Source organism: Manacus vitellinus, unplaced genomic scaffold (genome assembly GCF_001715985.3).
Source record: "Manacus vitellinus isolate BGI_N305 unplaced genomic scaffold, ASM171598v3 scaffold_7_pilon, whole genome shotgun sequence".
Taxonomy (NCBI): Eukaryota; Metazoa; Chordata; class Aves; order Passeriformes; family Pipridae; genus Manacus; species Manacus vitellinus.
In genome coordinates this window covers 1,524,003-1,551,861 of record NW_021940813.1, presented here as the reverse complement: position 1 = coordinate 1,551,861, position 27,859 = coordinate 1,524,003, and the positions used below count along the sequence as shown (strand labels likewise).

General features: G+C 50.2%; 1 protein-coding gene across 1 annotated transcript; it reads left to right on the top strand.

Moving 5' to 3' along the window:
- Window positions 1-1,030: 1,030 nt before the first annotated feature.
- On the top strand, window positions 1,031-24,908 carry LOC103765447 (cystathionine beta-synthase). Its single transcript, XM_008932440.3, has 16 exons — window positions 1,031-1,042; window positions 3,024-3,178; window positions 7,416-7,522; window positions 9,549-9,683; window positions 10,985-11,064; window positions 12,317-12,448; window positions 13,374-13,443; window positions 14,982-15,073; window positions 16,447-16,572; window positions 17,409-17,493; window positions 19,108-19,213; window positions 19,764-19,835; window positions 20,698-20,832; window positions 21,398-21,506; window positions 21,783-21,867; window positions 24,051-24,908. Exons 1-16 carry the CDS (start codon window positions 1,031-1,033, stop codon window positions 24,146-24,148), a joined length of 1,599 nt encoding a protein of 532 aa, XP_008930688.2. The 3' UTR covers window positions 24,149-24,908.
- Window positions 24,909-27,859: the final 2,951 nt, after the last annotated feature.

The following is a 27,859-nucleotide window of genomic DNA, read 5'->3' as shown; positions in this document are numbered from 1 at the left end:
CTGAGGGGAGTCAGGGTGCTCCTGAGCCCCCAGGGAGGTCTCCCACCTTCACCCAGGGCTTGGCAGGTCTCCTGCAGCTCTGTGAGCTGCTCCACGGGGAAAGATGGGCACGGGAAGCATGTCCACACAGACAGGGCTGGAGGGGAGGGGGGGCTTGTGTGGTGTGGGCTTGCAGCCCTAATAATTTCAACCCTCTGCCTCATCTCTTTTCACCCCACCATAAAATGGTAGGGATGGGCGTCACCAGAAAAAGAAAGAAAAAAATAAACTCATAAAATCCAGTTTGCCAGCATTTTGGCTGGTAACTGGTGACCCCAGTTTGTGAAGGTGTGCTGACACTGTGGCTTATCTCTTCTTTACCCACAAGTGACTTTTGCTCCTTCCCAGTTAATTCATTAGGTAAACACGGATTTGCTTCAGGAGATTTACTCAAGGCCAACACAAATCTTGGCTTGCAAGGAAATGTGCTTTTTTTTTTTTTATCTCTTTAATCCTTCCCGAGAAGCAGCAGATCTGTCAGTGGAGGGGAAGAGCACTGGGAAGCAAAGTTTGCTGGGAAAGCTTTTGTCGGCTGCAAGATCCAAGCCATCGTGGTGTGACTGCCCTGCACCCTCACGGCTTCCCGCTGCTTTCTGAGGCTGGGGTTGGTGTCTCTGGAGGAGGAAAGGTGGCTCAGGGTCTGATGGGGAGGGGGTAGGCTGGAGTCCCTTATCTGCTTTGGTTGTGGGACCAGATGGCAACACAAGGTTGTTGGCTTCCACCTTTGGAGATGCCCCGGGGCCTCTGGATAAGAAGGTTGGTCTGCACACCGGGGGCTGTTTCATCCCTCTGGTGTTGCTGGAATAACAGAGTGCTGTGTTTCTGTGTTCCAGGGACATCCCAGCACTCAGGGAGCAAACCACAGCACCATCCTCCTGTCCTGGTGTGGAAACCACCAGGAGAACACAGCACAGACCTCAGGGAGCCCTGCCACGGCGCTTCAAAGGAACTCTGAGCAAGAGGGTGGAAGGAGCGAGTGAGCAGGAGGAGGATGGCAGAAATGGTAATTAAGGCTGCCCTTGGGCTCATGTGTCAAGCCATAAATTAATTAGATAATCAGGACCCAGCCACAACATCCTGCTGGCTGCTTGCCTGGCTACAGTGAGTCAGTCAGGCAGCTCAGGTGTCCAGGAGGGGCAGGGGAGTGGCTTTATGGCCTGGGATGAAGATGATGCTCCACAAACTTGTTGGCCTCTGCTCTCTGTGCTGTGCACTTTGGCTTCAGCATCCTCTTGTCACCAGCCTGAGTTCCCTGCCTGGGGATTTCCCATTTCCCTTCCACATGGCCACAGGTCTGGCCCCACTGCAGGCAGTCCTCTGTGTTTAGAAATGAGATTATTTCTTCTTTGAGTCACTGGTTGGGTGCTATCAGATTTCAAAATGAAGTCTTTGCTCTCAGTCTCGAGTTAAATGTAGAAGGTAGGTCCAGCATCACGCCTTTGACCATTTCTACTACAGCAAAGTTAATGAAAGCATTATACTTGCTCTAATTGCAAAATGCATCACCCCAGAGGTGTAGGAAGACAGGGCAGACTATGCTGCAACAAGCAGGTTAACACCAGCTTTCATTGTCAGTCTAAGTAAGACCCTGCAAAGTTCCTTTAATCAACAAAGGCTGAATCAAGGCAAATTTATTTTGTCAACAAGCCAGAAAAGAAACTTCCACTGTACCAAAAATCATGTGTCTTTTCTCCATATGGCTTGTTTTCTTAGCCCAGAAGAGTGATGGATGAATTGCAGACAGGATCACACCAAAACATGTAACCCTTGTTTCTGCTATTGGTCAGTAGCAGATACTGAGAATAAACTATAAACCCAGACTTCTCCTTTTCTCTGCATATGCATCAGCAATACAGAGAAAACAGCACAAAAATTTCCTTCTTGCAGAGCACAGGTGCCATTAGGGTTTGTGAGTTTAAAAGCCACTAATGAACTCAACCTTTGAAAACTTGTTTAACTCTTTTCTCTTCCATTTTTACCTCCTTTGCCCCTATAGTTGTTCCTGATAATTCCATTTTGCCTTTATTTGCCGTTATTTGATGCACCTTCTCCAGCTCCCCCAGGATTTACAGCCCACTCTCACCACCAGCCACCTGTATAATTTCCAGGCTGATGAATCCTCCTCTCTTGAGGCTGTTTCACTCTGGAACTTGCTCCATACCCCCAAGCACGTTTGGTGCCCTTCCCTGATGTTTTACTTCTACGGATTCTCTTTTTTCACTTTTATACACTTGATGCTGTAGTAGGGGTGTCTTCTGGCCCTCTGAGGTCCATCACCACAATAGAAATATTCTCAAATTATTGCTGGGTAGACTTCTTTGCAGTTTCTTCACTGCTGGGGTGAAAAATACTACTCTTGACCAAATAATTAAGTAGGGAGCACCAAATTTTCTAGTGGAGGGGATGATTTTGAGCAGAGGAAGATTCACTGGAGGGGGTGCACGGATGATGGTTTACGACGTACATGGCCTGGTATACCACTCTGAAATAGCAATTTTATCTTGGAATCATAGAATTGTTAAGGTTGGAAAGACCTTTAAGATCACCAGATCCAACCATCAGCCCAGCACCACCGTGTTCACCATCAGACCATGTCATCAAGTGCCATATTCACGAGTTTTTTGAACACTTCCAAGGATGGTGATTCACCAACACTTCCCTGCACAGTTTGTTCAAACACTTTACAACCTTTCCAGTGATTTTTTTTTTTCCCTAATATATAATTTAAACCTCTCCTGGCACAACATGAGGCTATTTCCTCTCATTGTGTCACTTGTTACCTGGGAGAAGAGACTGACACCCACCTCGCTACAACCCCCTTTCCTCCGTTCATCCCCTTTCGACCTCCTTTCACCAGTACAACGGTGGTTTTGAAACGCCAGCAGGATGGCACACGTAGGCTGCCCTGCCTTCACACCCAAATGACGTTTTTTTGCCTTCAACAGTTACTTCCCTCCCAGGTGACCTCTATTTCCACCGCTCAGGAGCTGGCCAAGGCGTGCCCGCTCATGAACGGTGACTGCGCGGGAGGTCAGGAAGGCAAAGCCGACAGCGCGTGGATCCTTCCCAACTTGCCCAGTAAGTGCACGTGGACAGCCACGACGCCTGCCAGCAAGTCTCCACACTCCTGTGTGCGCCTGTAAGTAATTCTTTCACGCTGGTTATTTCAGAGCACAGCTCAGTGTCTTTTTCTGAGGTTGAAGTACTGCTGTTGTACCAGGATGGTCACAACCAGAAGTCGGCTGTTACACTAATGATGGTTTATTTTCCAGCAGGCAAAACTGACTCAGTATCTCCCCTTCAAGAAGCTCTTTCTCACTCTCTTTAATTTTGCAGAAAGATGTGGCTGGCTCAAGTGTCAGCTCTGTGTTTTGCAGCACACTTCTGAAAGCATCTGCTTGTTTGGGGCGCCTTATTTTAGAGGAACTAAGAGAAAGTTTAGTCTGTCATAGACAGACTTCAACCAGGGACTTGCACACTTCTGCAAAGAGGACTCAGTGAGGTTTGGTGTCACACAGCAGAAGTACAGGCACTCCCAGCTGCTAGGCACTCGAGGAGATGTAGGAATGACTCTTCTAGCTGTAGCATAAGGCAGCATATACCCCAAAACTGGGGTACCCAGCCCTGTCAGTAACAGCCCTGCAGCCATCAGCCCAAGAGCTGCAGTTTTGCTGCCCTTGTCCATTCAAACAAACCAAAGCTGTGTGTGAGAAGGTTTCAAAGTAACACCAATATCTTTACTGATGGCTGAGAGACCTCACAGAAATGGATTACCAGGGCCTGGAAGTTTAAATAACTATAAAATGGGCACGCAGAGGTTGCTCGCTCTGTGTGAGCAACCCAAGGGCTCAGTGCAAAGCAAAGTGCTTGCTCTGAGCTGTTCTTGCCCTCAGAGCAGCAGGTTCCCTCCCGGGGTGAGGTGAGGCTGCCAAAGGGCCCCGACTAGACTTGACAAGAGGTGCTTTAATGACCTGGCAAACGAGACACAGACAAGCTGTTAAAGATAAGGCTGTCCCATAAATGTCAGGAGAACCGCAAACACGTCCCTGCAGTGCAAGGATGTAAACCAGGAATTCAGCTCCAGCGAGTGAGGGACTGGAGCCCATGAGAGGTGCAGCACTGCTCTGCATGGTCATGCCTGACCACGTGCCTGGCAGGACAAGGCCAAAGCACAGCCATCAGCATGTGTTAAGTCCAGAACAGCCTCTGGGCTGGCCCATGAAGGAGGGATGAATGGACTCCAAAGCTTCCAAGCTGATCCAGCAAACTGCATCCAGGCACTCACTCAGTGCAGCCCCCGAAGCTGGTGCCTGAGAATAGAGTCAGCTCTTTTCAGTCAAACTGATTTCCCCCCCGCCCCTGAGTTATCATACAGAGCAGGAAAACATTCTTGGATTTTAGCAATTTAGCATCAGGGTGCCCCATGGGGCAGCAAGGTGTTGCAGTGCCAGGGCCCATCCCACCCCCAGGAGGTGGGCAGCCAGGGAGGCATAGGGACAGCTCCAGCCCCGAGCACCAGACACCTCTCTGGGATGGGGTCTGGCTGAGGGGGCCCACACAGCATCACTGAGGCAGGAACTGAAACACAGCCCACTGTGCAGCAGTGAAGAAAATACACTGGCACACGTTACACCTTTTCTTTTACTGCACTGTGTGGAGGGGGTGGTTTGGTTTCCCTGCTCACAGATGGTAGCCAGTGTAGCAAAAATCTCTGGACTTCCTGAGAGTCCATTGTGAAATCTGATTGAGTTTTGGGTGTAGAAGCAGAGAGAGAAGACAAGATGTTATTTTAATTCAGAATATTAATAATTTTTCTTTTCAATGATACGGAATTGGCTTTGCTATCCCTTGAGCTAACTCTGACCTCATCAAGAATCTTTTGCTTTGCCAGGACTAGTTTTCCCTTGGATACCTTATGGAATAACAAGCCATGAGTAAAAGCAGGAATCTTGGATAAAATCCACCCTTGTCCACTGCAATCCTGAACTGATACCAGCATCTGCAGGACTAGACTGTGCCAACCACATCCAAAGGCATTTGTCACAGATCTTTGTGTCCCCATAGACTTTCTGCCTTCAGGCTACACACACAGAGCTCTCACAAGGAAGCAGACCATCAACTGCTATTTTTGTAGTAAAATATGGTAGTGATTAGGAAAGGAATTAGGTAGGAACTGCAGAAAACTTGCCTGTGAGTGAGAGAGGCTGCTGTGTTTAGGGGACGGTAACGAGTGGCAGAGCAAAAGAGCAACCCAGTTCCTGGATCCCACCCTCACTGCCCTGGCAAGGCTCACCCTGGCATGCAGGGCAGCACAGGTTTCCTTTCCCTTTCCCATCCCCTCATTACACTCCACCACTGCAGAGCCTGGAGCTCCTCAGCACCTCTGGGGTCCTCACCACAGGAGGGATGTGGACCTGTTAGAGTGAGTCACAGAGGAGGCACTGGGGTGATCAGAGGGATGGAGCAGCTCTGCTGTGAGGAAAAGGCTGAGGGAATTGGGATTGTTCAGCCTGGAAAAGAGAAGCCTGTGGGGTCACCTACTTTCAGCCTTCCAGTACCTGAAGAAGCCAACAAGAGAGATGGAGAGAAACTATTTTCAAGGGCCTGGAGTGACAGGACAAGGGGAAATAGCTTCAAACTGAAAGAGATTACATTTAGACTCGATATTAGGAAAAAATTCTTTGCTGTGAAGGTGGTGAGGTACTGGAACAGGTTGCCCAGAGAAGCTGTGGATGTCCCATCCCTAGAAGTGTTCAAGGATGAGGCTCTGAGCAATCTGGGGTAGTGGAAGGTGTCCCTGACCATGGAAGGGAGTTGGAACTTGTTGATCTTTAAGGTCTCTTCCAACCCAGGCCATTTTATGATTCTGTGATTCTATGAACCCCCTTTCTGGGGTTCAGAGTGCATGGTAGCATCCCATTTACCACAATTTGTAGCTGAAGGTAAATAAATGGCCTTGCTTTCTTCTCTCAGGCTGACCTCCTGCAATCTAGATGTGTAACATGACAATGCAGGTCACTCTCAAGAGAGCCAGGCTCTAGTTAATTGTCACCTGAAGGAATTGGAGTCTCCTCATGCCATGGCTCAGCCCCACTGAAATCCCTGAGCATTTTGTTGGCTTTTAGAGCAGATGTGCAATGGCTGCAGCTTTGGGGGAGGCTCATTTGTTGTTATTGCCTCACATTTACCAACACTCTGTAGAGGCCGTGATGCCTCTGCAGACTCTTTACCCAGAGGGAGGGTAACAGCACATGTGTAATACTCCATCATTTCTGGGCTCAAGATGCAAGGAGACTGGCTACTTTTGGTAGTAAAGACCTTCACTAAACCACTACCCCTGCACTCCTGCAAGGCAAGAAGTGTTTGTATCACGCTTGCAAAACCTGGAGGGAGGTGTGTGTGTCTTCAAGTAACCCACCATGTCACCCTACACCATATGGACTCTCTGTCAGCAGCCAGGCATCTGCCTGGCCGTGATAGCAGACAGGGATAACTCCAGGTCAAGGTTCAGAGGATGATAGTGGGTGAGAGCTGAGCAAAGCAGAGCTGAGCAGTGATGGAGGGGGGGTTTGTCACCCCAAAAGGAGAGAGACGTGCTGGTTTGCAGCCAGGGGCAATGTGCTTGTGGCCCAAACAAACACAGCCCTCATCAATCCTCTCCCTCCAACTCTGAACAAGCTCAAGGATGTGAGTTCCATGGCTGCCTGGGAAGATGTGTTCTGTCGTGTGTTGGGCAAACAGGTCTTTTTCATACTGGTTGCAATTGCTCTGATGTGGTTTTTGGCCTCTGTCAGAGTCTGACAGTGACTAACAAAACCAGGCAGCTGGATTTCACTGATCACAGAGCTCAGTTTAATCATTTGCAAAAAAGCCTCCGGAGTACTCTGTGACTTGGGCTTTTCTGATGGCTTGGAGCCATCCTTGCAAGTCTGGGAGTCCTGGCCAGGCAAGAAAGAGTTGGCCCAGGGACAGCTGGAAATACAAAAAAGCAGACATGGTGCTGGGTAGGACAGAGGAAAGAGAAGGAGCCTTGTGTTGTGCATGGCCTCCTGCCTTTCTCACCCACAGCATAAAATCCTGAGGCTTGTCAGCTTCTCGTTATAGAGGCCTAGGGCCTTGCAGAACAAGACATTTCAGAACAGCCCTGAAAATTAATTACCTCATTTTTTATGCAAAAGAACTATTAACTCATGATGGAAAACTATAACTAACCCCTGGGGCCATTAATCGTTGATGGGGACTTTTTCTCTTGCAGTTGGAGTGTCTCTCTGTGGCCTCGATAGAATTGTTGAAACCTCACTTAGATTTTATCTCGGTTCGTGTTGCATAAAAAATAGCTTTGATATGACTTTTTTGCCCCCCCTGTATTATTTCAGGACAGAAGAAAAAAAGATCTTGCCCAATGTCCTCAAGAAAGTTGGCTGCACCCCAATGGTCCGAATCAACAAGATTGGGAAGTCCTATGGGCTCAAGTGTGAGCTCTGTGAGTGTCCCCTTTCCACCAGGTTTTTCCGTGCCATGAGGTGAGGGTGAGGGGCGGTGTTGGAGGGGGGCTTCAGGAGAGGCTCTGTGAGAGCAAGCACAGGTGGGGAGGGACAGCTGTGGCACGTGTCGGGTGCTCCTGCTTATTAGGTTATGCTACAGTCATTTTTTGAAACAAACAGGATGGTCTCAAACAGCAATGAGAAGGGGGCTGATGGTAGTGTGGCATCTCTCCTCACAAATAACAGCAACATAAGCTCAGAGTATTTCTGGGCTAAATTTGGGGATGGGTGGATGGCAACATGGCATCAGGCAGGGATGCTGCAGCACCCAGTGTAGCATGTGGAGTGCACAGGGGAGACTGGCTGAGCCTTCCCAAATTATGGTGGATGGAATTGGGCACAGGGCACGGCAGGACCCTTTCTGCAGCCTGTCCAGGAACAGAGAGCAGCTCAGGCTGTGGGAGACACACACCAGTGTCACCCTTGGCTGCCAGGCAGAGCTCTCACCCATGGAGGAATCCTCTGCCAGGTCAGCTGGAGCCAGGCCAGGCACTGCTGTCTGCTCCTGGGGGTAGCTGCTTCCCTTGAGGACCTTCCCAAAATGCAGCCCCAGGCAGAGCAGAGGGGGCTGCAGGCAGATGGGGTTATCAGCAACATGGGTGCCAGTCCCTGGTGTTAATAGTCAGGTCAAGGTGCTGGCTGCAGGGCCAGGTTTTCCAGCAGGATCCAAGTCCTCCACCCTAGGAGATGTTAGTGCAGCACTGGTGCTGTCTCACGAAAGGGTCAGTTTTAACCTGGTGCCTTATAGGTACATGGATGATAAGATCAGATCTGTCCATACGGACTTTTCAGTGCCTTTCCTGTAACTTCTAACCCTGATAACTAATTTCACCCAAATTTGGCAGAAAGATAGATTCTCAGAGGCAGAAAGTTTCATGAGTGTCATGTGGCTGGGTAAGGAGGAGGGGCTTGATGAGTGCTCATCCTTAATGAAATGGCAGAGTGGGGCCTTGTGGTCCTGTTTGGCAGCTGGGAATCCTCAGGGCAACTAACCCCCCACCAGGCCCATGGACACATGGAGTGTGCTGTGCTTTTCCACCAGATCCCTTCTCAGGATTTGGGACCTTTGGGCCAGTAATCCTGCAACCTCTACATTGCACTGCCTCTCACTTCCCAGAATGAGACCTGAGGGGATGGTGGGAGACCATGGAAGAGAGTTGGTGGAAGTGGGAGGGCAACTGTGCAGTGTCTGGTCCACCTCTGGAGCAGCCTGCCCCTTGAAGCATGTCAAGGCAGGAGCCTTAGGGGCATGGGAGGATTCGGTGTGGGATAAGCTGGGCAGATCCTGTTTTCTGGGATGTTGTCTCCCTCCCCTGGCACAGGAGAGGAAGGAGAGCAGGACAGGCAGAGCAGCTACGTGGTCCTCTCCGAGCAACACGTCAGCACAGGCCCTGTTCCCAGGAAAATAAAGGAATTTTTGCAGCACAGCTACCTCAAGAGGCAGTTACAGGTGGATGGGATTACCTTGTATTTCCTGTGCCTCCAGGGATCTCTGTGCAGCTGAAGTTGTGGCACTTTGCTTTATAAAATGTAATGATGAGCACAAGATTTCTTTTCCCATATGGGCTGCTCGGGCATCAGGTTGATTTCTCAGCCAGAAGTAGCCGGTTCTCTGCCAGGATGAAGGGAATGACACCCTGGAAGTACCCATTTCTCCCTGTTGTCTATAAAACAGAGCCCAGTACACCCAGTTCAGATGTAGGTGCTTGTCAGAGCCTTGTTAAGAAAAGTCCTGCCCCGAGTATTAGCAGCGTGGAGGGCCCAAATAGGACTTGCAGTTTGATAGTGCCTTGGCAAGTTACCTGATTTTTCAGTAGCTCAGTGAAGGAATTACAATTTTGGCTGACACTTGGAAGCGTTCTTTCTGTTGCTCGCTTTTCTTTATGGCACCTCATTCAGGACTACAGATGGGACATTTTTTGGCACCTATTAAAAAACTGATGGAGCCTCTCCTTTCACTCCCAGTGGCAAAGTGCGAGTACTTCAACGCGGGGGGCAGCGTGAAGGATCGCATCGGCCTCAGGATGGTGGAAGACGCAGAGAGAGCTGGGATTATAAAACCAGGAGACACGCTGATTGAGCCCACTTCAGGAAACACAGGTGGGAAGGGCAGGGATGCTCCCTCTGCCTGGGAACTGGGCAGGGGGTTGTTTTTGAGCATCCTGGAGTGTCAAGGTGCCTCTGCTGAAATTCCCAGGGGCCTGGTAGGCAAGGGTCCCACGCCTGCAAGGGTGTGCTCAGAAGGTTACCCTGTGGCAAGGCAAACACCCTCAGGACCAGGGGCAACCCCAGGAGTTTTCAGGCTGTGGAGCTTTTGAGGACTCAGAAGTTCCCAGAGAGGGTTTCCCTGATGGGCTGGAAGAGAAATCATCTGATTTTTTTTCCTCGTCACTGTCACCTGTCCTCCCACCATATTATGGCAGGGAGCAAGCTGAGAGGGCACAACATAGGAGACTACCCTGCTATTTTGCAGCCTCCACAGGGCTACTGGTGCAAGTTTTAATGTCCCTTTGCTGCTCCCTGCCCCATGACAAGGCCATGTGTGTGTGCACAGCGTGCTTTCATACAAAAAGGCACAGCAGAGGCTGTCGAGGTGCTCTAGATGTGGTTGAGGCCACGTCCCTCGCTGCACTCCCCACCTCCTCCTCTCTAGCCATGCAGAATGGGTCTCATCTCTAGGAATTTTGCTCCTTACTGGCTTGTTGCCACAGGCAGCCCCAGAGCCAGCTCCCCACCTTGCCCCAGCCACTCCCCAGAGATGGGGTGAGGGAACTTGTGTTCTAGAGCTGTTCTATGGAGGGATTGTGCTGGGTCCCTGGGGCAGCTGGAGTCGCAGCAGGGTCCCTACAGCCCCTCACAGGGACACACTGCTCCAGCCTCACCTTCCTCCTCTGGCTGGGGAGCAGCTGGCTCCATCTGTCAGCCCTGGTGAAATCGGAGCAGAGGTGCCCTTCGCCTGCTCACCGCGGGGTGACATGTGCTGCTTAATGTGTGTGTCTGACACCCCCCCACACAACTGAGAGTGTTTGAGGGGGGAGGGGAAGGCACTCCTGAAGCAAAATCACCTCTCTCCTGTTTTTCCAAAAAGAAAGGAAGAGGCCTGAGCCTCAGAGAGGGGAGGAAAACGCTCCCCAGCTTTGCCATTTGCTCTGTGCCACACTAATAGACTCCTGAGAGCAAGAGGGACACTGCAGCTTGGCTCATCTGTCAGCACATCCTCCTACACTCTCTGGTGTTCCCAGCACATCCCAAGAGGCTCGTGGAGGATGTCCTCACCTGCAGTTCACTGGTGAACATTTCTAGGTTCTATTCGCTGAAGGAGAGAGGAAGCAATGCATGTTGGCCTCTTGGCTTTTCCAAGTGCTCTTGTTAACCAGTTCCCTTTCCTCCCCACCACCCAGGAATCGGGCTGGCACTGGTGGCTGCAGTGAAAGGTTACCGCTGCATCATCGTCTTGCCAGAGAATATGAGCATGGAGAAGGTCAGAGCTCTGTATGGTGCTATCCCCACCCAGGGAACATCTCCTTCCCTGTCCCTCTCTGCCTTTCCCTTTCTAAGCCAGAGTGCCTTCTCTTTTAAGGGATAATGAGCCTGGTGCACACACTGCCAGAACTTTGTAGCTCTTTAGAGGGTCAGCTCTTGATGGAAAAAAGCACCCTGTGATGGCCTGGCTGACTGTCTGGTGTCAGCAGTGCAGCTGGGGTGACATGGTAGCCAAACACAGTGTGTGGCTGCAGAGAAATGGAGCAATATCTGGTGTGTGGGAGGGTGAGGCCTGATTGGAGTGGAGGAGAGGCAGGCAGATGCCAGGGCTCACCTGACAGTCCTACTCACTTCCCCTCATGCTTCTGAAAGGTCACTTGGTCTTTCTGTGTATTTATGGTTTTCTTTAACCTGGAGACACTCAAGGTTGCCTGAGCTGCTTTCTTGAGGTGGTGTAAGTCATGTCATTTACCTGAGAGCTGATGATCAGGTAAAACTACCGTCCTGGAGATGGCAGGAATCCTGCCTTGGTGAGCCAAAAGCCTCACAAACTATTCAGCTGAACTCGTGCCAGTGAAGCTAGACCTGGCTCCTGACCTGGCTCAAAAATGAGCCCTTCTCCAAAGTGCTGCCCTCACTGCAACCTAAATCTTACTTAAGCTCAGTCTGGAGCAGATGCCACCTCCAGCTGCCATGGGCTTTATCTCCAGGTGCCCCCAACACTCTCCCACACTTCTTTTTTGACCCTTTCTGCCCCCAACAGTCACATCTCCCAGGGGATTATACCCTTGGTCTGATTTGTATTTGCTCCTTCCCTGTACTTGGTGAGAGAAGACAAGGGGCTTGGGGCAAAGATAGTTTTAAGAGCTCCCCTTTGCATGCAGGGGCTCAGACCCCAGCATACAGGAGACAGTGTTCCCTACCTGATTCCCCCTGCCCTTTTCCCGAGGCACCACGGAGCAGCACAGTGTTACCTCCCTCTTACCCTGTCCCCAGACTGCCCTCCAAGTAGGACAGGGCACAAGGCCAGGCTGGAATCCATGTGCCAGCTTCGGGGCAGGAGGCCCTGGGGTGCCAGGGGCATGTCAGAGATAGTATATTCCAGAATTGGACATTGTATCTCCAAATGATAAATGTTCCCCCCCATGCAAAGCTCCTCCGGCATCTGACACCGCCGTGAGCCCCCAGGTTTGGATTACCATCCCTACATGGGATCAGTTGCACTACATCTACTCTTCTCCCTCCCAAAGGTCAGTATTCTGAAGGCCCTGGGTGCTGAAATTGTGAGGACCCCGTGCACCCACTTTGATGCCCCGGAGTCGAACATTCGCGTTGCCTGGAAGCTGAAAAGTGAAATCCCAAACTCTCACATCCTGGACCAGGTAAAGGCCGTCCCTCCACTGAGTCTCCTTCCGAACACAGTTTATAGGGTGTGCTCCAGGTGTGCCTGTGCTTGGGAGCTTCGTTCAAAAGTGGCACTGGAGGCAGATTTCATCAGCGTTTTACAGCGTCTGAAGCGTAATCTCCCCTCTGCAAAGCACAGGGTGGCAGAAACAAAATAAGGGACACTTCCAAACCTGTAACACCTCTGCCAAAGCCTGGATCTGGGTGAGGCTGGGTTTTCTTGCACAATTCAGAGACTCCTCAAGTTGCTTCAGATTTAACTTTGACCTGAAAAAAAAAAAAATCACTTTTTGTGCCGGGTTAGCAAACTCTGTTCTACCTCAAAAATAAACCTCATGCTGTAAAGGGCAAACCCTGATGACTCACACCAGTGGTTTCTGTCTTGAGCAGGAAGGCATTTCTCCCTTTGGTCTGACCCTGCTGAGGGAAGGCATCCCTATAGAGAGCAGGGAGCTCCTGGAATGCAGGAAACTCAGGGAAGCTCCTTCCTTTTAAATAAAAAGGAACTCAAAGGCTGAATATGCTTTTTAGAAGAAACCTGGTCTGTGGTATCACTTGTGGAAATTCCCCTGTACAGGCTGGAGAAGTCTTCTGGCCCACAGTTCCCAGCCACCTGACCAACCCCACACCTAATAGGCACCAAGTGCCAGAGAATGAGTGTTCATGGGCACATTTAATCTTCCAGTGTGGAAAAATCTCGAATGCCCTTGGGAATCTTGTCCCAAATTGACCACCAGAAGGAATACCTGTATCTGGTCAGGCCGGGTCCCAGTCCACCCCTCTCTGGGGAGATGAGGGGGCAGTTGCCTGCTCTGGGTACAGCTCGTCAGGAGCTATTGCTAGTTTGGTATTTGACCTGCTCTTCACACGGTAACTCCTGCTCTTCTCTGTTGAAACAAACAGTACAGAAATCCAAGCAACCCCCTGGCTCATTACGACACCACGGCCGAGGAGATCCTGGAGCAGTGTGAAGGTACAGTCTGGCCTGTTGTTTCTACGTGCTGAGGGTGTGCAGAGGGCTGTAGCCCTCACTAATTTTACATCATTTATTGACCTGAATGTCCAGAAACAGCCGAAAGGGCCTCTGTAGGTGAAGGCAGTGTTATCTTAATAATACTGACACGCAGGGTGTAGCAACTGCTCCTAATCCACTCCAGATACACCTCAGCCTGCAGGGCTTCCCGGCTATGGCCTCCCACTGCAAAAGCCTGAGGGAGGAGACCAGAGGCTTAAGAAAATCAGGCTGCACCTAAATGAGAAAGAGCACATCTCTTGGTGGCCACAACACCTCTGCGGCCTGTCATCTGGGAACACAAGATGTCCCAAGAGGCCTTACTGGGGAATATAAATCCATCAGGGCATGTCAGGCTGCATCTGATCCAGCACACTCATTTGCAAGCCAAAATAGACAAAAACGTCACAAACTAATGGCATTTGAAGTGACAGTGGCGGAGGATAAAGAACTATCCCAGCCCACGTCTGTGCAGATAGAGGTGACATTTATTGCAAGTTCTGGGAACACTGTAAATGTAAACAGGACTCGAGGGTTTAGGCTGGAGAGCAGTTATCACAGCTGTAAAGCAGTCAGGCAGCAACAGGAACAAGAGAGTCCCTGTCTGCCCTGCACTGCTGCATAGGGATTTGCTCCTGTGGCTGCCAGCCATGGTTTATAGGTTCCCTTTTCCCTATGCAGTTGCAGCATCAGGTTTTGAAGGCCTGACTCCGATTCTGCTCCTACCAGTCCTAAATCTGTATAATTTCACTGATGCCAGTGGGGCTATATCTGACCCAGACGTGTGCCAGGGCAGAGCTCAGCCATCTCTCCACTGTGGATGCCAACACAGGCTGAAAAGTTGTGCCTGTCAGTGATACGTGCTGCTGCTCACGTGTGTGCTTTGCTGCCACATGGTGGGGTTTGAAAGGGATGGAGGTGCTGTGGTATTCCCTCCCCCTTAAGGCACAAGATCACAAAATATCCTGAGTTGGAAGGGACCCACAAGGATCATCAAAGTCCAACTCCTGGCCCTGGGCAGAACACTCCAAGAGCCACACCACGTGCCTGAGAGCATTGTCTAAACACCACTTGAGCTCTGTCAGGCTTGGTTCTGTGAACACTGCCCTGAGGAGCCTGTTCCAGTGCCCAACCACCCTCTGGGTGAAGAACCTTTTCCTGATATCCAACCTAAACCTCCCCTGACACAGCTTCATGCTGTTCCCTTGGGTCAGTAGATGCCAAAGGTGCAGAAATCATGGAGAGCTGGAGTGGGAAATCTGAAAGTCACCTTCAGCCCCCTGTGCTGAATTAGGATCATCTGATCCTGTAAGCTCATCTGAGCTCTCCATAGGACCAGGCTTTGTCCACCAGCATGGCCTCTGCCTGACCTGTCCTCACATGGGTTCTAGTGGCCAAGGGACACGGGCTCTGCTTCTGCACAGGGCCCTGAATAAAGGGAAGGTCATGCTGCAGGCCATGCTGAGTCCCTGCAAGCCTCTCTCTTCCCTGACCTGCAGGAAAGGTCCACATGGTGGTGATTGGGTCTGGTACAGGAGGCACCATCACTGGCGTCGCCAGGAAGCTGAAGGAGAAGTGCCCAGAGTGCAAGGTAAGCCAGGAGGCAGGGCTGCCATGGTTTTCATGGGATCAGAGAATGGTTTGGGTGGGGAGAGACCTTAAAGATCATCCCCTTCCACTCCCCTGCCATGGGCATGGACACCTTCTTCTAGACCAGGTTGCTCAGAGCCCCATCCAACCTGGCCTTGGACACTTCCAGGGATGGGGCATCCACAGCTTCTCTGGGCAATCTGTGCCAGGGCCTCGCCACCCTCACAGTAAAGAATTTCTTCCTAATATCCAATCTAAACCTACCTTCTTTCAGCTCAAAGCCATTCCCCAGTGTCCTGTTGCTGCACGCCATTTCCTGTCTGCACTTCTGATCACAACTAACCCCGCGGCTCACCTGAGCCAGCAGTCGATCTCTCCACCTATTTGCTTTTTCACAGCAATCTTGGCTTTTGTTAGAAGCAATTTGGTGATGCTTAGGTTGGCCTAGACCCACCCAAGTGCCTTAGAAACCAAACTTTCCACAGCCCCACTGAAATCCCCACCTGCCTGCTGCCCTGCCCTGTGCAGGACGGTGTTGGATGCCCATGCAGGCCCAGCTGATGGCATCACTGCTCCTGGTTAACCTGCCCGATGGAAGTTTCTGTTCTGGCAACTCTGTGAGGGTCACAGACTGTGCAAGGGCTTCTCCTCTGCTGTTGCAAACCCCTTCGTGTTTAGGGTTGACATCAGTAATGATGCTTATCCTGCAGAGCTTGTGCTTCAAGGCAGATGAGGGGCTTGACAGATGCTGCCTGTCTGGTGTAGTCAGTATATGAGCAATCCCTGATGCACCAGAGAGTTGTGGACCCATCGTTGGAGGACCAGGTTACTTCCCTGACTGATTGCAACTGTGTGTGGAGCAGTGTCACCGCCCCTCCTTCAGCTCTGAGCTAAGGGAGGCAACCTCAGCCCAGACATAAAGCTGTAGGCAACCAGGGAGGTGTCACCATCAGCCAGCACAAACTAGATCCAGAAAGGATGGCTGTAGCCACGGGTTTCAACATGTTTGAGCTCTCTGGCTGGCTTTACCCTGGAGTAGATTAAGGAGAACTTGCACTGTCCTAAGGGTTGAGCTTCGGAAGTGGGAGGCTCTGCCAAAGGAGTGATGACAAACACCTTGAGAGTGATAACATTTTAAGCCACCAGTCACTTCTGCGACAGCTGAAGACTACCTAGGATCTATTTAAAAAGCCAGTGGGAAACAGCACCCTTTTATCCTGGAAGTTCTCCATGCTGCCGGTGGTTAGGGATATTAATGAATGTTATGGGAAGGAAAACATTGCTGACAAGGGCACGGGTGATTTTTCCTTTGAGTTTGTGCTTGACTGTTTCTGAGCTCCCTTTGTGGTTTAACAAAACTTCCTTCCCTCAAAGATTGTTGGCGTAGATCCCGAAGGCTCCATCGTTGCTCTGCCCAGTGAGATGAACAAGACAAACACCACAACCATTGAAGTGGAGGGCATGGGGCACGACTTCATCCCTACTGTCCTTGACAGATCAGTAAGTAGTCGTGTGATGAGAGGCCTTTGCCTGATTTTTGGTTTTGCATCCAGCCTACTCCCAAGTTCAGAGGTAGCCAGCTCTGGTACCTGGCCATGGCCCAACCCTAAGGCTCTTGCACACCTTCCCAGTGCAGAACAGGCTGTTGTGGAGGGATTGGGACCTCAGCACTGAAGCATCTCTCCGAGTAAGTCTGATTCTAACTGAATTTAACACACAGAAGAAATCCTGCACCACGTATGGGCTGGATGACAAGATCCAAGCTCTGTAAGACAGCAGATCATGAACCTCATACCTCTTCCCGTCAAGTTTACTCTCAGCGTATCACCTGCCACCAACCACAGAGTTTTAAATCCCTAATTCAGGCTACCTGTGTTCCTCCCGGTCTCATTCTTAGAAAGATCCCTCAGATTCTTTCTGCTTTCAGGTGTGTGTTAACAATGTCTCTGCTGTTGGCACATGGACGTAGAGCTGACACCTGTAACAACCCAAACCTCTTCTTGTAGCTGCGTCTGATTCTGCCTGGCAAAATCTCAACCATTAGTGTAGTCTGGCCTGGGACATCATGACACCACTTCCTCTTCCACATCCTGACTCTGGACCTGTCAGACATCCCTAACTCTTCAAAGAAAGGGTGCTGGCTGAAAAGGTCAGAGTGGGTGCCTGCAAGAAAGGACACGCCCCCAGACCAGGAATGCCTTGACAAATGCATTGCTCCCAACAAGTGTGGAGGGCAGCTCAAAGCTGCCAGATGTTGTAGGCATCAGCATGTCTCAGAGGGTTGGGACAGCCTTAAACAGCACTGCCAAAACTCAGCCTTCTTGCTTTCCTTTCAGGTGGTTGATCAGTGGTACAAAAGCAATGACAGAGAGTCGTTCCTCATGTCTCGCAGGCTGATCAGAGAGGAGGGATTACTGTGTGGTAAGCACCAGTGGCAACAGCTGCTTCTCCTGACAAACTTTCTGAAACTCTTCCTTTTGGGACCAAAACGCTTCAGGGTGGGTGCTCCCTGCCTTTTGTGTCTGCTGGGTTAGCAGGGCTGGATGGCTGAATCCCGAGCCGGTGTGTAGGTCACTGCAGATCTCAGAGGTGTGTCCTCTGAGTCCGTGGTCGGGGATCTGAGTCATCGGCCACAATAATTATAGAAGCAATAACTCTCCTCTTGCTGGAGCACTTTTGCAGTGTAACTGGATCTTCAGGCCTAAGTCTGTGCAGAGTAGAGTTACATAGGCTGAAGAGAGGATTAATGGGGCTTGGGGCAGGACAGGTGGGCTAAAACTGTCGCTCCTCTAACAACTCTGCGAGGCTGTTCTCTGTGTCATTGCCACACCAGAGGTGCCAGGTTTGGACCAGGAAAGCTTGAAAGTAAAGAAGGTGTGAGATGTTCTTACTGAGTATTTCTCCCTGTGCCAACGAGCTGTAAGTGATCCCACTGGCCTTCCAAAACGAACAGGTGCCCTCAGACAAACCCTGCCTGTGCCCTCAGAGCCACTACACGCCATCAGCATGTTTTCACCCTTCCCTGCCACCGAGCAGGTAGCTGTAGGTTTGCATCCAGGACCAGACACTACATAGGCTTGTAGTTACAGCTGATAAAAGCCCTGAGCACTCATTATCCAGGGAGTTTTGGAAAAGATCAGGCCACGTGTAATGAAACACTTTAATGTTGATTTAACCCGGCAGGCACAGAGTCACCGTGTTTCAACAGAAACCACCTGCTGGACTCAACTATAATTTGTGAACAGCTTCATGTTCCCTGAACTGCATTTTTCAGGGCCATTCCTCATTTGTTTGAAAAATGTGACCCGGTGATAATTAACCTGCTGTAAAATACGTGCTGCCTTGAGTGCAGTGTGTAATTGGCACTCAGATAGTGGAATGTGTTTGACTTCTAGTACTCAAACTACTGGTGGAAGAATTGCCTCTGTAAAGCAGGGACCTGCTCTCCCTACGTGCAGCAAACCACATGTGTGCACACAGACATAAGGAGTGTTTTAGTCTTCCCATCACGTTGGCCTGGTATTCCAAGCATGAATGTAATGTTTATGGTTTTTTCAGTCTTTACAATGCATTTAAAGCCAGTCTTTGGTTTCCAAGTATGTCAGCCAGAAGCTCCAGAATTGGCATGGTCTCCTCCTCACCCAAAGGAAGGGTGTGGTGTGGGTAGCATGTTATGAATGTCCCTGTATTCAACATTTCAGACCTTGGTCTGCGCACTGAGCCACCACAAGAAGTGGCTCATGAAGTTCACAAGGTGACTCTTATGCTGCCTTAAAAACCCATTGCCAAGAGCCACCATATGAACACAATCCTCCATCCCTAACTCAGCTCCCTAACATTACCCTAAAGCCTACAGGGCTTTGGGATCTATTCCTCCCATCCCAGTGCCCCGAGCCACCGTCCCACAAAGTGCCACCTTTGCCTGAGTGCCCCTGCACCACTGTCTGGGGTAGCCTGTGCCCCCCACACTGGGACTGTGGCCCTACACCCTGTGCAGCCCTGACACTTGTCTCCCTCTCCTTGGTGCCCACCCAGGAGGCAGCTCGGGCAGTGCCATGTCCGCTGCCGTGAGAGTTGCCAAGGATTTGAAGGAAGGTCAGCGCTGCGTTGTCATCCTGCCCGACTCTGTCAGGAACTACATGTGAGTTTCCTGCTTCCTCACCTGCTTTCCAGCATCAGGGTGGGAGATCCCACAGCCTTCTGCCCCACGGGGACCTTCAGTGGCAGGAGCTGAGCCCAGGTGCTGGGGGTTGCTGGGGAACCACCCTGATAATTCTGATATCTTGGCACACAGAGCGGGCCCAGAGCTGGGAGTCTCCCTCGGGCAGATCACAGGGAAAAAACTAAATAAGCAACAGGAATAAACTGTACACCACCATGGCAAGCACCAGGAGCCGGGTGTTGGGATACTTGGGATGTATTTCCTCTTGTCACTGACTCATTGCACGGAGCAGGAGTCAGCCAAGCTGCAGTTTTTGAACTTGCATGCCTAAAGTTAGGAAGGCAAATAGCTGGCATGCTTCGAGGAGTCACTGAGCACCCGCAGCTCCCGTTGACCTTAAAAGGGGCTGAGAGCAGCCAGCTGCAAAAATCATGGGAGCCCTGGGGGCAGTGCTGTGGTCTAGTGCATGAAACAAAGCACGACTTCTTCTGGGAGGCTCACAGACCCTCTCTTTGTTGGTGACTTCTAGGTCCAAATTCGTGAATGATAAGTGGATGATAAAAAACGGGTTCCTAAATGACATCCAGGAGCACAAGCCTTGGTAAGACAACTTCCGCCGGGATAAACTGTGCTAAGGGAATCAGCTTTTTGAGTCTGGAAATTATTATCTTCAAAGGAAAGTGTTCTCTTTTAGTATTTGCAAAAAACCAGTACAGTCCAGATCCCTCTGGGGAGGCCGTAATGTCAGCTCCTCTCTTCGGAGTGGTTAGATATCCCAGTTCTCCAGTCAAAGTCTGTAAAGGAGCCCTTTCTGTCCCAGATTAGCTGATCCACTTCCACCTGGCAACCATTGCCCAGGCCACCTAAACCCTGCCAAGCAGAATGGCCGAGGTAGATATTTAGCTCCACACAAAACCTCCCTCTACTCCACAGCTGATGTTCAAAGGACCGTTGGGCTGGCGGGGAGATGGGTCCCTGTTGTAGCAAGCCCCCTTTCAGACAGCTCTGAAAGTCTTCTCAGGCAGGGGACAGAAAATTTTAACTCCCCAGAACTGCTGGCCAGAAAACATGACCAACTCACCTGTCTCTTAGGCACCACAGGTAAAGAATCCCCTGGAAACAGGGAGTCACAGACAAACTGCTGATGCCAATCGATGTGTGGCTGGGCAAATGCCAGCTGTTTAGAATTCAGCTCAAAGACAGTAGGTACCCTGCCTGCTGCTGGCCTTAGCCCTGCCTCTGAAGTTGTTTGAACACCAGGCATAGGGAAATCTTGACTTCAACAAGACCTGACCGTGAGGGACTTATTACTGCTTTGGGTACTGGAGTGGGGCTGGCTTTGCAGGCAGGCAGAATACCCTTGCGTGGCTGGACTCATTTCTAGTGGCCTTGCCTCACTGTTCAAGGCCACAGCTGTGCATCAGAGAGCAACAGCTCAGCGCTGCCATTTGTCTTTCAAACAGGTGGTGGAACATCAAGGTGCAGAAACTGAATCTCTCGGCCCCTCTCATTCTCCTCCCAGAAGTCAGCTGTCAAAAAGCAATTGAGATCCTCCAGGAGAAGGGATATGACCAAGCTCCTGTTGTTGCTGAGTCAGGGTAACTATTTTTTACTCGCTACAGGGACGGCCACTCACACAGGAGAATCAGTCACGATGAAGGTAAACAGAAAGTCCCGTTTACTGATTCAGAGTTGGGGCTCTTGTGCTGGACTCTGTGAGGAACACTTTTAAAATATCGTCTGCCTCATCGTGAAGATTCATCAATAATACTCCTGTAAATGAGGCAGTTAAAGCCAAAGCCAAATCTAGAGCCCACCAGACTTAGCAGAGGCTGGATCAGTGCACAGGCAAGGGGAGGCCAGAGGAGTGGTGAGGTTTGGATGGGAAACCCCCACAAATAAGCAATTGGAGAGCCCATGAGTTTTCCCTCTCCCAGCTGCTGAGTCCTGGACTGTAACAGCAGACTTTAACTGCTGTTAAACCATCAGCTTGGTGAGGACAAGTAACTTCTTGTCCTGTTCAGATGAGGAGGAACCTACTGCCTCCTGTTGATGGTAGCAGCAATTTGGTCACTGACTTCAAGTGAAGCGGTTCAGCCCCTACATAAAACGTGTGTCCTACCTCAGGTCTGACCTTTTGGAAACCTCCCTCTTCCCTTACAGACTTATTTTGGGAATAGTGACCCCCAGCAACACCCTCACCTCAGTGCTGGCTGGAAACGTGGAGTTCTCAGACCCTGTTACGAAGGTCGTCTACGACCAGTTCTCGAAGGTACCTCTAAGGCTGGTGTCAACCTCTGTCCAGGGATGGGGAGAAGGGAAGAGGGGCAATACCATCACCCTGGAGTCTGAGAGGAGCTGGGAGGTTAATGAAAAGACAGAGAGGTCTCCCCAAAACAGTGCGGGTGGGTGAGGGACATCGGATCCTGGCCCAGCTGGATACCACCCTGTCCACTCACAGCTACCACCAGAGACAGGAGCCAGGCTCTGCACCACTGTCCTTTAAATGTGAAATGAAATGTTAAATGTTTCCTTTTGTCCTGTTCAGATTGGCCTGGAGGACAGCCTTGGGAAGCTTTCCTGCATATTGGAGAATGACCATTTTGCTATCGTTGTACACAAGCAAATGCAGTGTAGGTATCTGCAGGGGAACTCTGTGGGCTTTGTGCAAATGTCTGAGAGGGGAATGGAAATTCTCAAACTGAGAGTGGAAAGTATCACTGCAGCTGCTCCAGCTGTGCAGCCCCTGAGCCTTTGCAGGAAGGATTTCTGCCTCAAGGCTCTGCAAATCCCTGGAATTACCAGCTATTCACCCATGTCTTTTCCTGACACCACAAGGATGAGGGGAGAGGGGGGAAGCCTTAACCACAGGACCAGCACACTACTGGATGTGTGTTCTGGAGCAACACTTCCCAGATCCTGGCCATGGGAGCTGTGTTGTGCGCCCATGCAGGAGTAACAGTGAAGCACCCATCAACTCCATCCCTTCACCCTATCCCATGGTTTCCCATGGAAAAGGTGTTCCCAAGGTATTCATTACGGGGTTTCATCAGGTCCCCTCTGACAGCCAAGGTGGACTGTAGATGACTGCAGGGGTGCAGTGCCTGTGCTGCACAGCACTTGTCTCTTCATATTGAATTCAAATCACTGCCTTGCTGGTTGTGGGCAGCACAGGAAGCAAGGGGGGATTTAGGGATCTCCATAGACTTCCATAACCCAAGGGCAAGGCCAAAAGGAGCGTTTGGCCACACTAGGTGAAGCTTAGGTGGAATTCAGGCATGTAAGTTGAGAAAACTGAGAACAAACGGGTCAGACCAGGAGCGAGCCCTGTGGCACAGGCAGGTGAGTTGTGGGCATTGATGTTTGTAGCCTGGGGCACCTGTGCATGAGACTTACCTGGACCATGGCTGGGCATAGGAATGCTCAGCCAATTCAGGAGCAATTCAGTCCAACAGAGCAGCCATACCAGCAGGTTTGGTTTATTCTCAACCCACTGCACGTCCACCCTCTCCTTGGTGCAGCAAACCGACTCAGTATGAGTCACCTGCAGCAGGACCACAGCAGCATGAGGGCTGCTGACACATTGATGGCAGCAGGAATCACACCTTGTTCCTCCTCTGACCAAAAAAGGTGCTGTTCTGCAAACCTGACCTAACACACCTTTCCAGTGCCGTAAAACTTCTACAAGTACAAATTTGACCTTATCTGGAGGGAGTTGCTTTGTTGAAAAGGGTGAGCAACATGAAAAAGCAGTCAGAAGCCCCATGTTTAGGTCTGGTAATTTAGAGCTGAAGGGTATAATTATGTTGATTTGATGGGATTGCACACTGAGCATGCAAAGCATCCCTACTGTGAGCAGTGTCCAGTACTGCCAGCAAGGGGCTGCCTGCTGAACTCTGAGCCTCTGGAACCCACCAAGCCCAAACATCCCAACCCCTCTGCTTGTATCTCCAGGACCTGCTGACCCAAAATCATCTCTAAAGCTTGCAAATCCAGCCATCAAAAGGTTGCAAACAAAAGTCTGTCGTTCAAAACTGCCTTTGATGCACGTTTCCAATTCTGTCACAAAAAAATAATGCTAGGCAGAATTTCCTTTCTCAGCTACGTTGTCATGAAACAATTTCGCATCACATTTTGGTATAAATTAAATGGTATCAGCAAATTAAATGGCACCCACCAAGAAATATCAGCCAGCTGTATGCAGTGCCTCTTGCTCTGGTTTTCAAACAACACCCCCTTTCTTTTCCAGAGCTGCTGTTTTAATGCTGTCACAGTCACCCCCTTATTTATTACTTTCTTCCCACACCTTTGGAGCTTGCATTTTATCTCGTGTTTGGACTCTGGTGGCTAGTTTTATTTTTATTTAAGAAAACATTTATCAGACAGTTAAAGCAATTGTGGAAGTGTTGTTTTATTAATGGAGGTGTAGGATGTTATGAGAACAGAGCAGGAAAGTGCCTCACTGCTGCTCTTGGGGAGTCTCATTAGTTTGGCCTGAAAAGTTTTGTGGTGACAGAAGCAGGACTGGAACAGAGGTTGGGTAAAACAACTGGGAAATTAAGTTTCCTCTCTGGGAAAGGGTGCATAATTTGCAGCTAAAACCTTGTTGGTGCAACCTTGGTAACCTGACTGAGGCTGCATCAGTCACTTCTGTGGGGGTAGAGCAGAGACAGACGCTGTACCTGTTAAGGTTTTCTTTTAATAAATGAACAGCAGCCTCTGCATAGCTGATGGGGTGGGGGTAGAGAGTGGAGGAGTGAGGGGTTATGTTTTTTGGGGAGTTTTCCCACTAAACGGGCATTTTCTCTGCTTACAGTTGATGGAAATGGCAGCTCCTTCATGAAGCAGATGGTGTTTGGTGTGGTCACAGCAATGGACCTCCTCACCTTCGTCAGCAGAAACGACAAGAAGTAGCAGAGCAGCTCGGCTGCCCCCACGTCCTCCAGCAGGGCCAGGTGTGCTCCCCAAGCCCAAAACGCCCGGCCAAGGGCACCTTCTGCTCTAATCCCACGACAGTTTCTCAAAATTACTTAGGTGAAAATTGTAATGTATCAATATTTGTCTGCCAAATGCCACCCAGAGCGGCACTGAAGTGAAGATAACTAAAGAAATTGTGTTTAATAGCCCTGTGTGGTTACAGGGAGCTTCCCAGGGCTGGATGGGTAACGTGGTGGGGTGGGGATGGACAGGGGAAGTTTGTTACTGCCCGGATTTTAGCAGGTGGGGGTTTGGTGTGTTTGCCAGCTGTAGGTTCCTGTGCACTGCCCATGTTTGCAGCTGCTGCTGGTTGTCCTGGGGAAGGCAAGTTTGATCTTAATTTTGCTGTCAGGCTTATTGTGTCCTGGTAACTGATAATAAAGTCCAGAAGAGCCATTTGCCATGGGTGCCAAAAAACATAAATGAGAACAAATGTGAAAAGAAAGCTGTGGGACCAAACTGAAGTGCCATTGAAACCTGGTTTGGGGGAGTTGCTCTCAAAAGATCCAAAGACATTTTTGCAATCTTTCTGAGTCTCAGGAGCTGCTCCAAGGTAGCAACAACTAATTTTAATTTCAGCTTGCTGCTAAGTGGCTAGTCCATATTCTCAAACTAATCTACTTTGTAAGAGACTCTTATTAATTTATAGAATGCTGAAGTATTTATATTTAGGAAAATGTCTCTGCTGTCTATTTTTTCCTGTATGACACAATCCCTTATCAGATCTTCTGCAAGTTTTTACTGGAGCAATAACTGTATTTGTCCAGAAAAATAAAAATTCATTATCTTTACCTCATCATATTGCATTTATTTTAGCAATTCTGTTGCAAAGTGAAGCTTATTAGTCCATGAATGTATTCTCAACTCAAATGAATAAGTTTTGAAGTGCTCCATAACTTCATGAAATTCAGAACTGAGTCTGAATCTGGACCAGCCTGGGACATGCCAGACCCTTCCTGGTGACTCTGACTGTAACATGTCCTTCTGTGCAACAGACCTGCCTGTGTGGAACAAACCATTCTAACAGGCTGCCCTCTCAGAAATTGTGTGTGTTCATGCAAAAGATATTCCCTTACCGTCAATTTGAGCAGACACAAATGCAATATTTGATGTGCTTAAAAGGAAGGTTTGCTTGCAGAGCTGGCTGCTGCCCAGGGTGCTGAGCATGTGGCCTGTGGGGCTGTGCCTGGGCACTCACCTGGGAGTGCAAAAAGTGGTAACTTTCAGAAAACAATCAGCTGAAAACCCAGGTGACGGGTTGACAGCTCATAAAGACAGCCCAGGGTCCTGCTGCTCTGTGGCCCTTCACGATGCTCATGGCTGCTATGGATTAGCCTAATGCTCAGTGCTCCCAGCAGCAGCAGCATCACCATCATCATCACCAGCAGCAGCAGGGACAGGCTATGGGACACGCAGCTGCACTTCAGTGGGGGTGAAGTAACTGCTGAGTATTGACCACGAATATTTACAACTGCTGCTGTATGTTAACTATGAGTGTGGGAGCTGATAAAGTTGGGTGTGAGCTCCAGATATTTCAGGATTGCTCCACCTGGGCTGGAGCCAGGCTCGCCAAGGTGCTCCTGGGGCCCCCCTCCCCTGTCCCTGGGGGCTGCCCTTAGCAGGCACGTCCCACAGTGGCATTGCCTTGGCCAGGAGCGTTGGCATCAATTCTGCTGTAGTTTGCACGCAGACTGTGACCCTGAGGATGCAAACGTGCCCCACAGCATTCACCAGGGCAGAGCACTGCCCCACCAGCACCCCAGAGTGCTGGGCTGGGGGTATGGGGTGGTGAGAGGGACTGGCTGGCACTGTCCTGACCACTGTTTCTGGGGTGGAAAAGGCCTCAGGAAGCAGGTTTTGTTTGACTTGTCTGCAGAAATCCCTGCAGAACCAATAAACACGTGCCCATATATAGCACTGGTGGCAGGAGCAGTGAGCCCGAATCTCACCCACCACCCTCCATCCCCCTCCCCACATCCCTAGGGCTGCCCTCTGACAGTGATGACCCGTTCCAGACAACTGGTCTTTTGTTTCCCTTCCCTTCCCACAAAGGCCCTGTCAATATTTCGTGCATCCAGTGATAGGCAGCTGCCCAACTCAGCACAGCTCAGTGCCCTCAGGTGGTGTGGGACATGGGGGTCCCACATATCTACCAGGAGAAGAGGGTTTTCCAGGTTAAAGGAGCGATTTTGTTTTCCCTCTGAGCATGGGCATCCACACCCCCAGCAACCTGTGAGGTACAGGGGGATGCTGACACTCCAGAAACCCTGGTGAAATCTGCACAGAGGGGTGTGGGGTGAGATGTCAGACCTGCAGATGCTGGGACACACCGGATTAGTCTGTGGTCAGACTAAACCAACACCACGAGTGAGATAACCATCTTGCTGGCCCTGCCCAGCCACCTTTCCCCGCCTCCCCTGTCTCTCCCACCGGTGTTTCATCGTGGAGCCACCACTGGAGGCACATAAATAGAAGTCTGGGAGGGCTGTGGGGTGAAGACCAGAGACGCCTCTCAGGATCTTGCACTACATCCCAGCGCCTGTCCTGACTGCCCAGACGCCCCACAGCTAACCAGGTAACCACGGGGACTTGGCACAGGGCAGGAGGGGAGGGCCTTGGCCAGCCTGGTTCTCCAAAACTAAGGGGGAGGACGAACATTTCACTAGGAAATAGCAGGAGGCAGCCAGGAGGGAGCTCTTAGTGTGGGGTTGCAGCAGCCTTTCCATAGGGAACGTGTTTGGGCTCCGTGCTGCTAGGCACAGCCATCAGTCCCCTGAGAATGATGGTAAAATAACCACTAGATTAAAATGTGTGAATGAAAGGAAGGGGCAGAACAGCTACTTACAGCAAAGATAAAGCAGTTACCAGCAATTTAACAAGCGAGAGTTTGCTGTAAAAACAGATAAGCTCAAAAGTCCTTTTTTTTTTTCAAATTGATGACAGGTGGAGTTTGTGCTTTCAAGTTTTTTTTCTTTATGGTTATGCAAGTTGGAAATAAGTTTGTTTAAAGAAATGTTAAGAAGTAATTGCAAGTAGTTTCATGTCTGCAAGAGTAGGAAGTTTGGGCAATCAAATGCACAGCATGAGGGTAATGATATAATTGTAATCAAAGGTGGTGCAGGGGCAAAAGGAGAAGAGACCCAACCTGGAAGGACCCAGTCCAGGAGATAGAGCAGGTGTATTTAGTACAGCAGGAGTTAAGGTCACTCAGAGGGATGGAAGGGATCCAAAAGTGCACTTAAGGAAATGTTGAGTCTTGAAAAGCTGTCAGTCTGAAAAAAAGAAAGACACCCTGGAGCAGCAGCAGGGTCCCAATTACAGCCACAGGGAGAGCCACCAAAGCAGACAGTGCTTCACTGAGCCCTTCCTGTGTTCATACCTGAATGCCTCCCAGGAATAATTAATTAGTCACTTAAACATAAATTATTAGCATCAATATAGTGGTGAACAAGTGCCACTTGAAGGCCGGGGCAACTGTGCCGAAGCTCAGTGTTTGCTGCAACGTGGACTTTGCTCACCCAGTGCCCATGTTGCAGCTGTCTGAACAGCTGGGGGTGGAGGACACCGTGGTCAAGCCAGGATGAGCTTTTGGGAAAAACACTTTACATTTTAGAGCAAACTCTCCTCCAGCCAGCTGTGGATGACCAA

What these genes read in the sequence shown, in the direction of transcription:
- LOC103765447 (XM_008932440.3), top strand. An exon ending in GATCCTGGAGCAGTGTGAAG is followed by an intron (nt 13,444 to 14,981) that starts GTACAGTCTGGC and finishes CCTGACCTGCAG; the next exon opens with GAAAGGTCCACATGGTGGTG. An exon ending in CCTGTTGTTGCTGAGTCAGG is followed by an intron (nt 20,833 to 21,397) that starts GTAACTATTTTT and finishes CTTCCCTTACAG; the next exon opens with ACTTATTTTGGGAATAGTGA.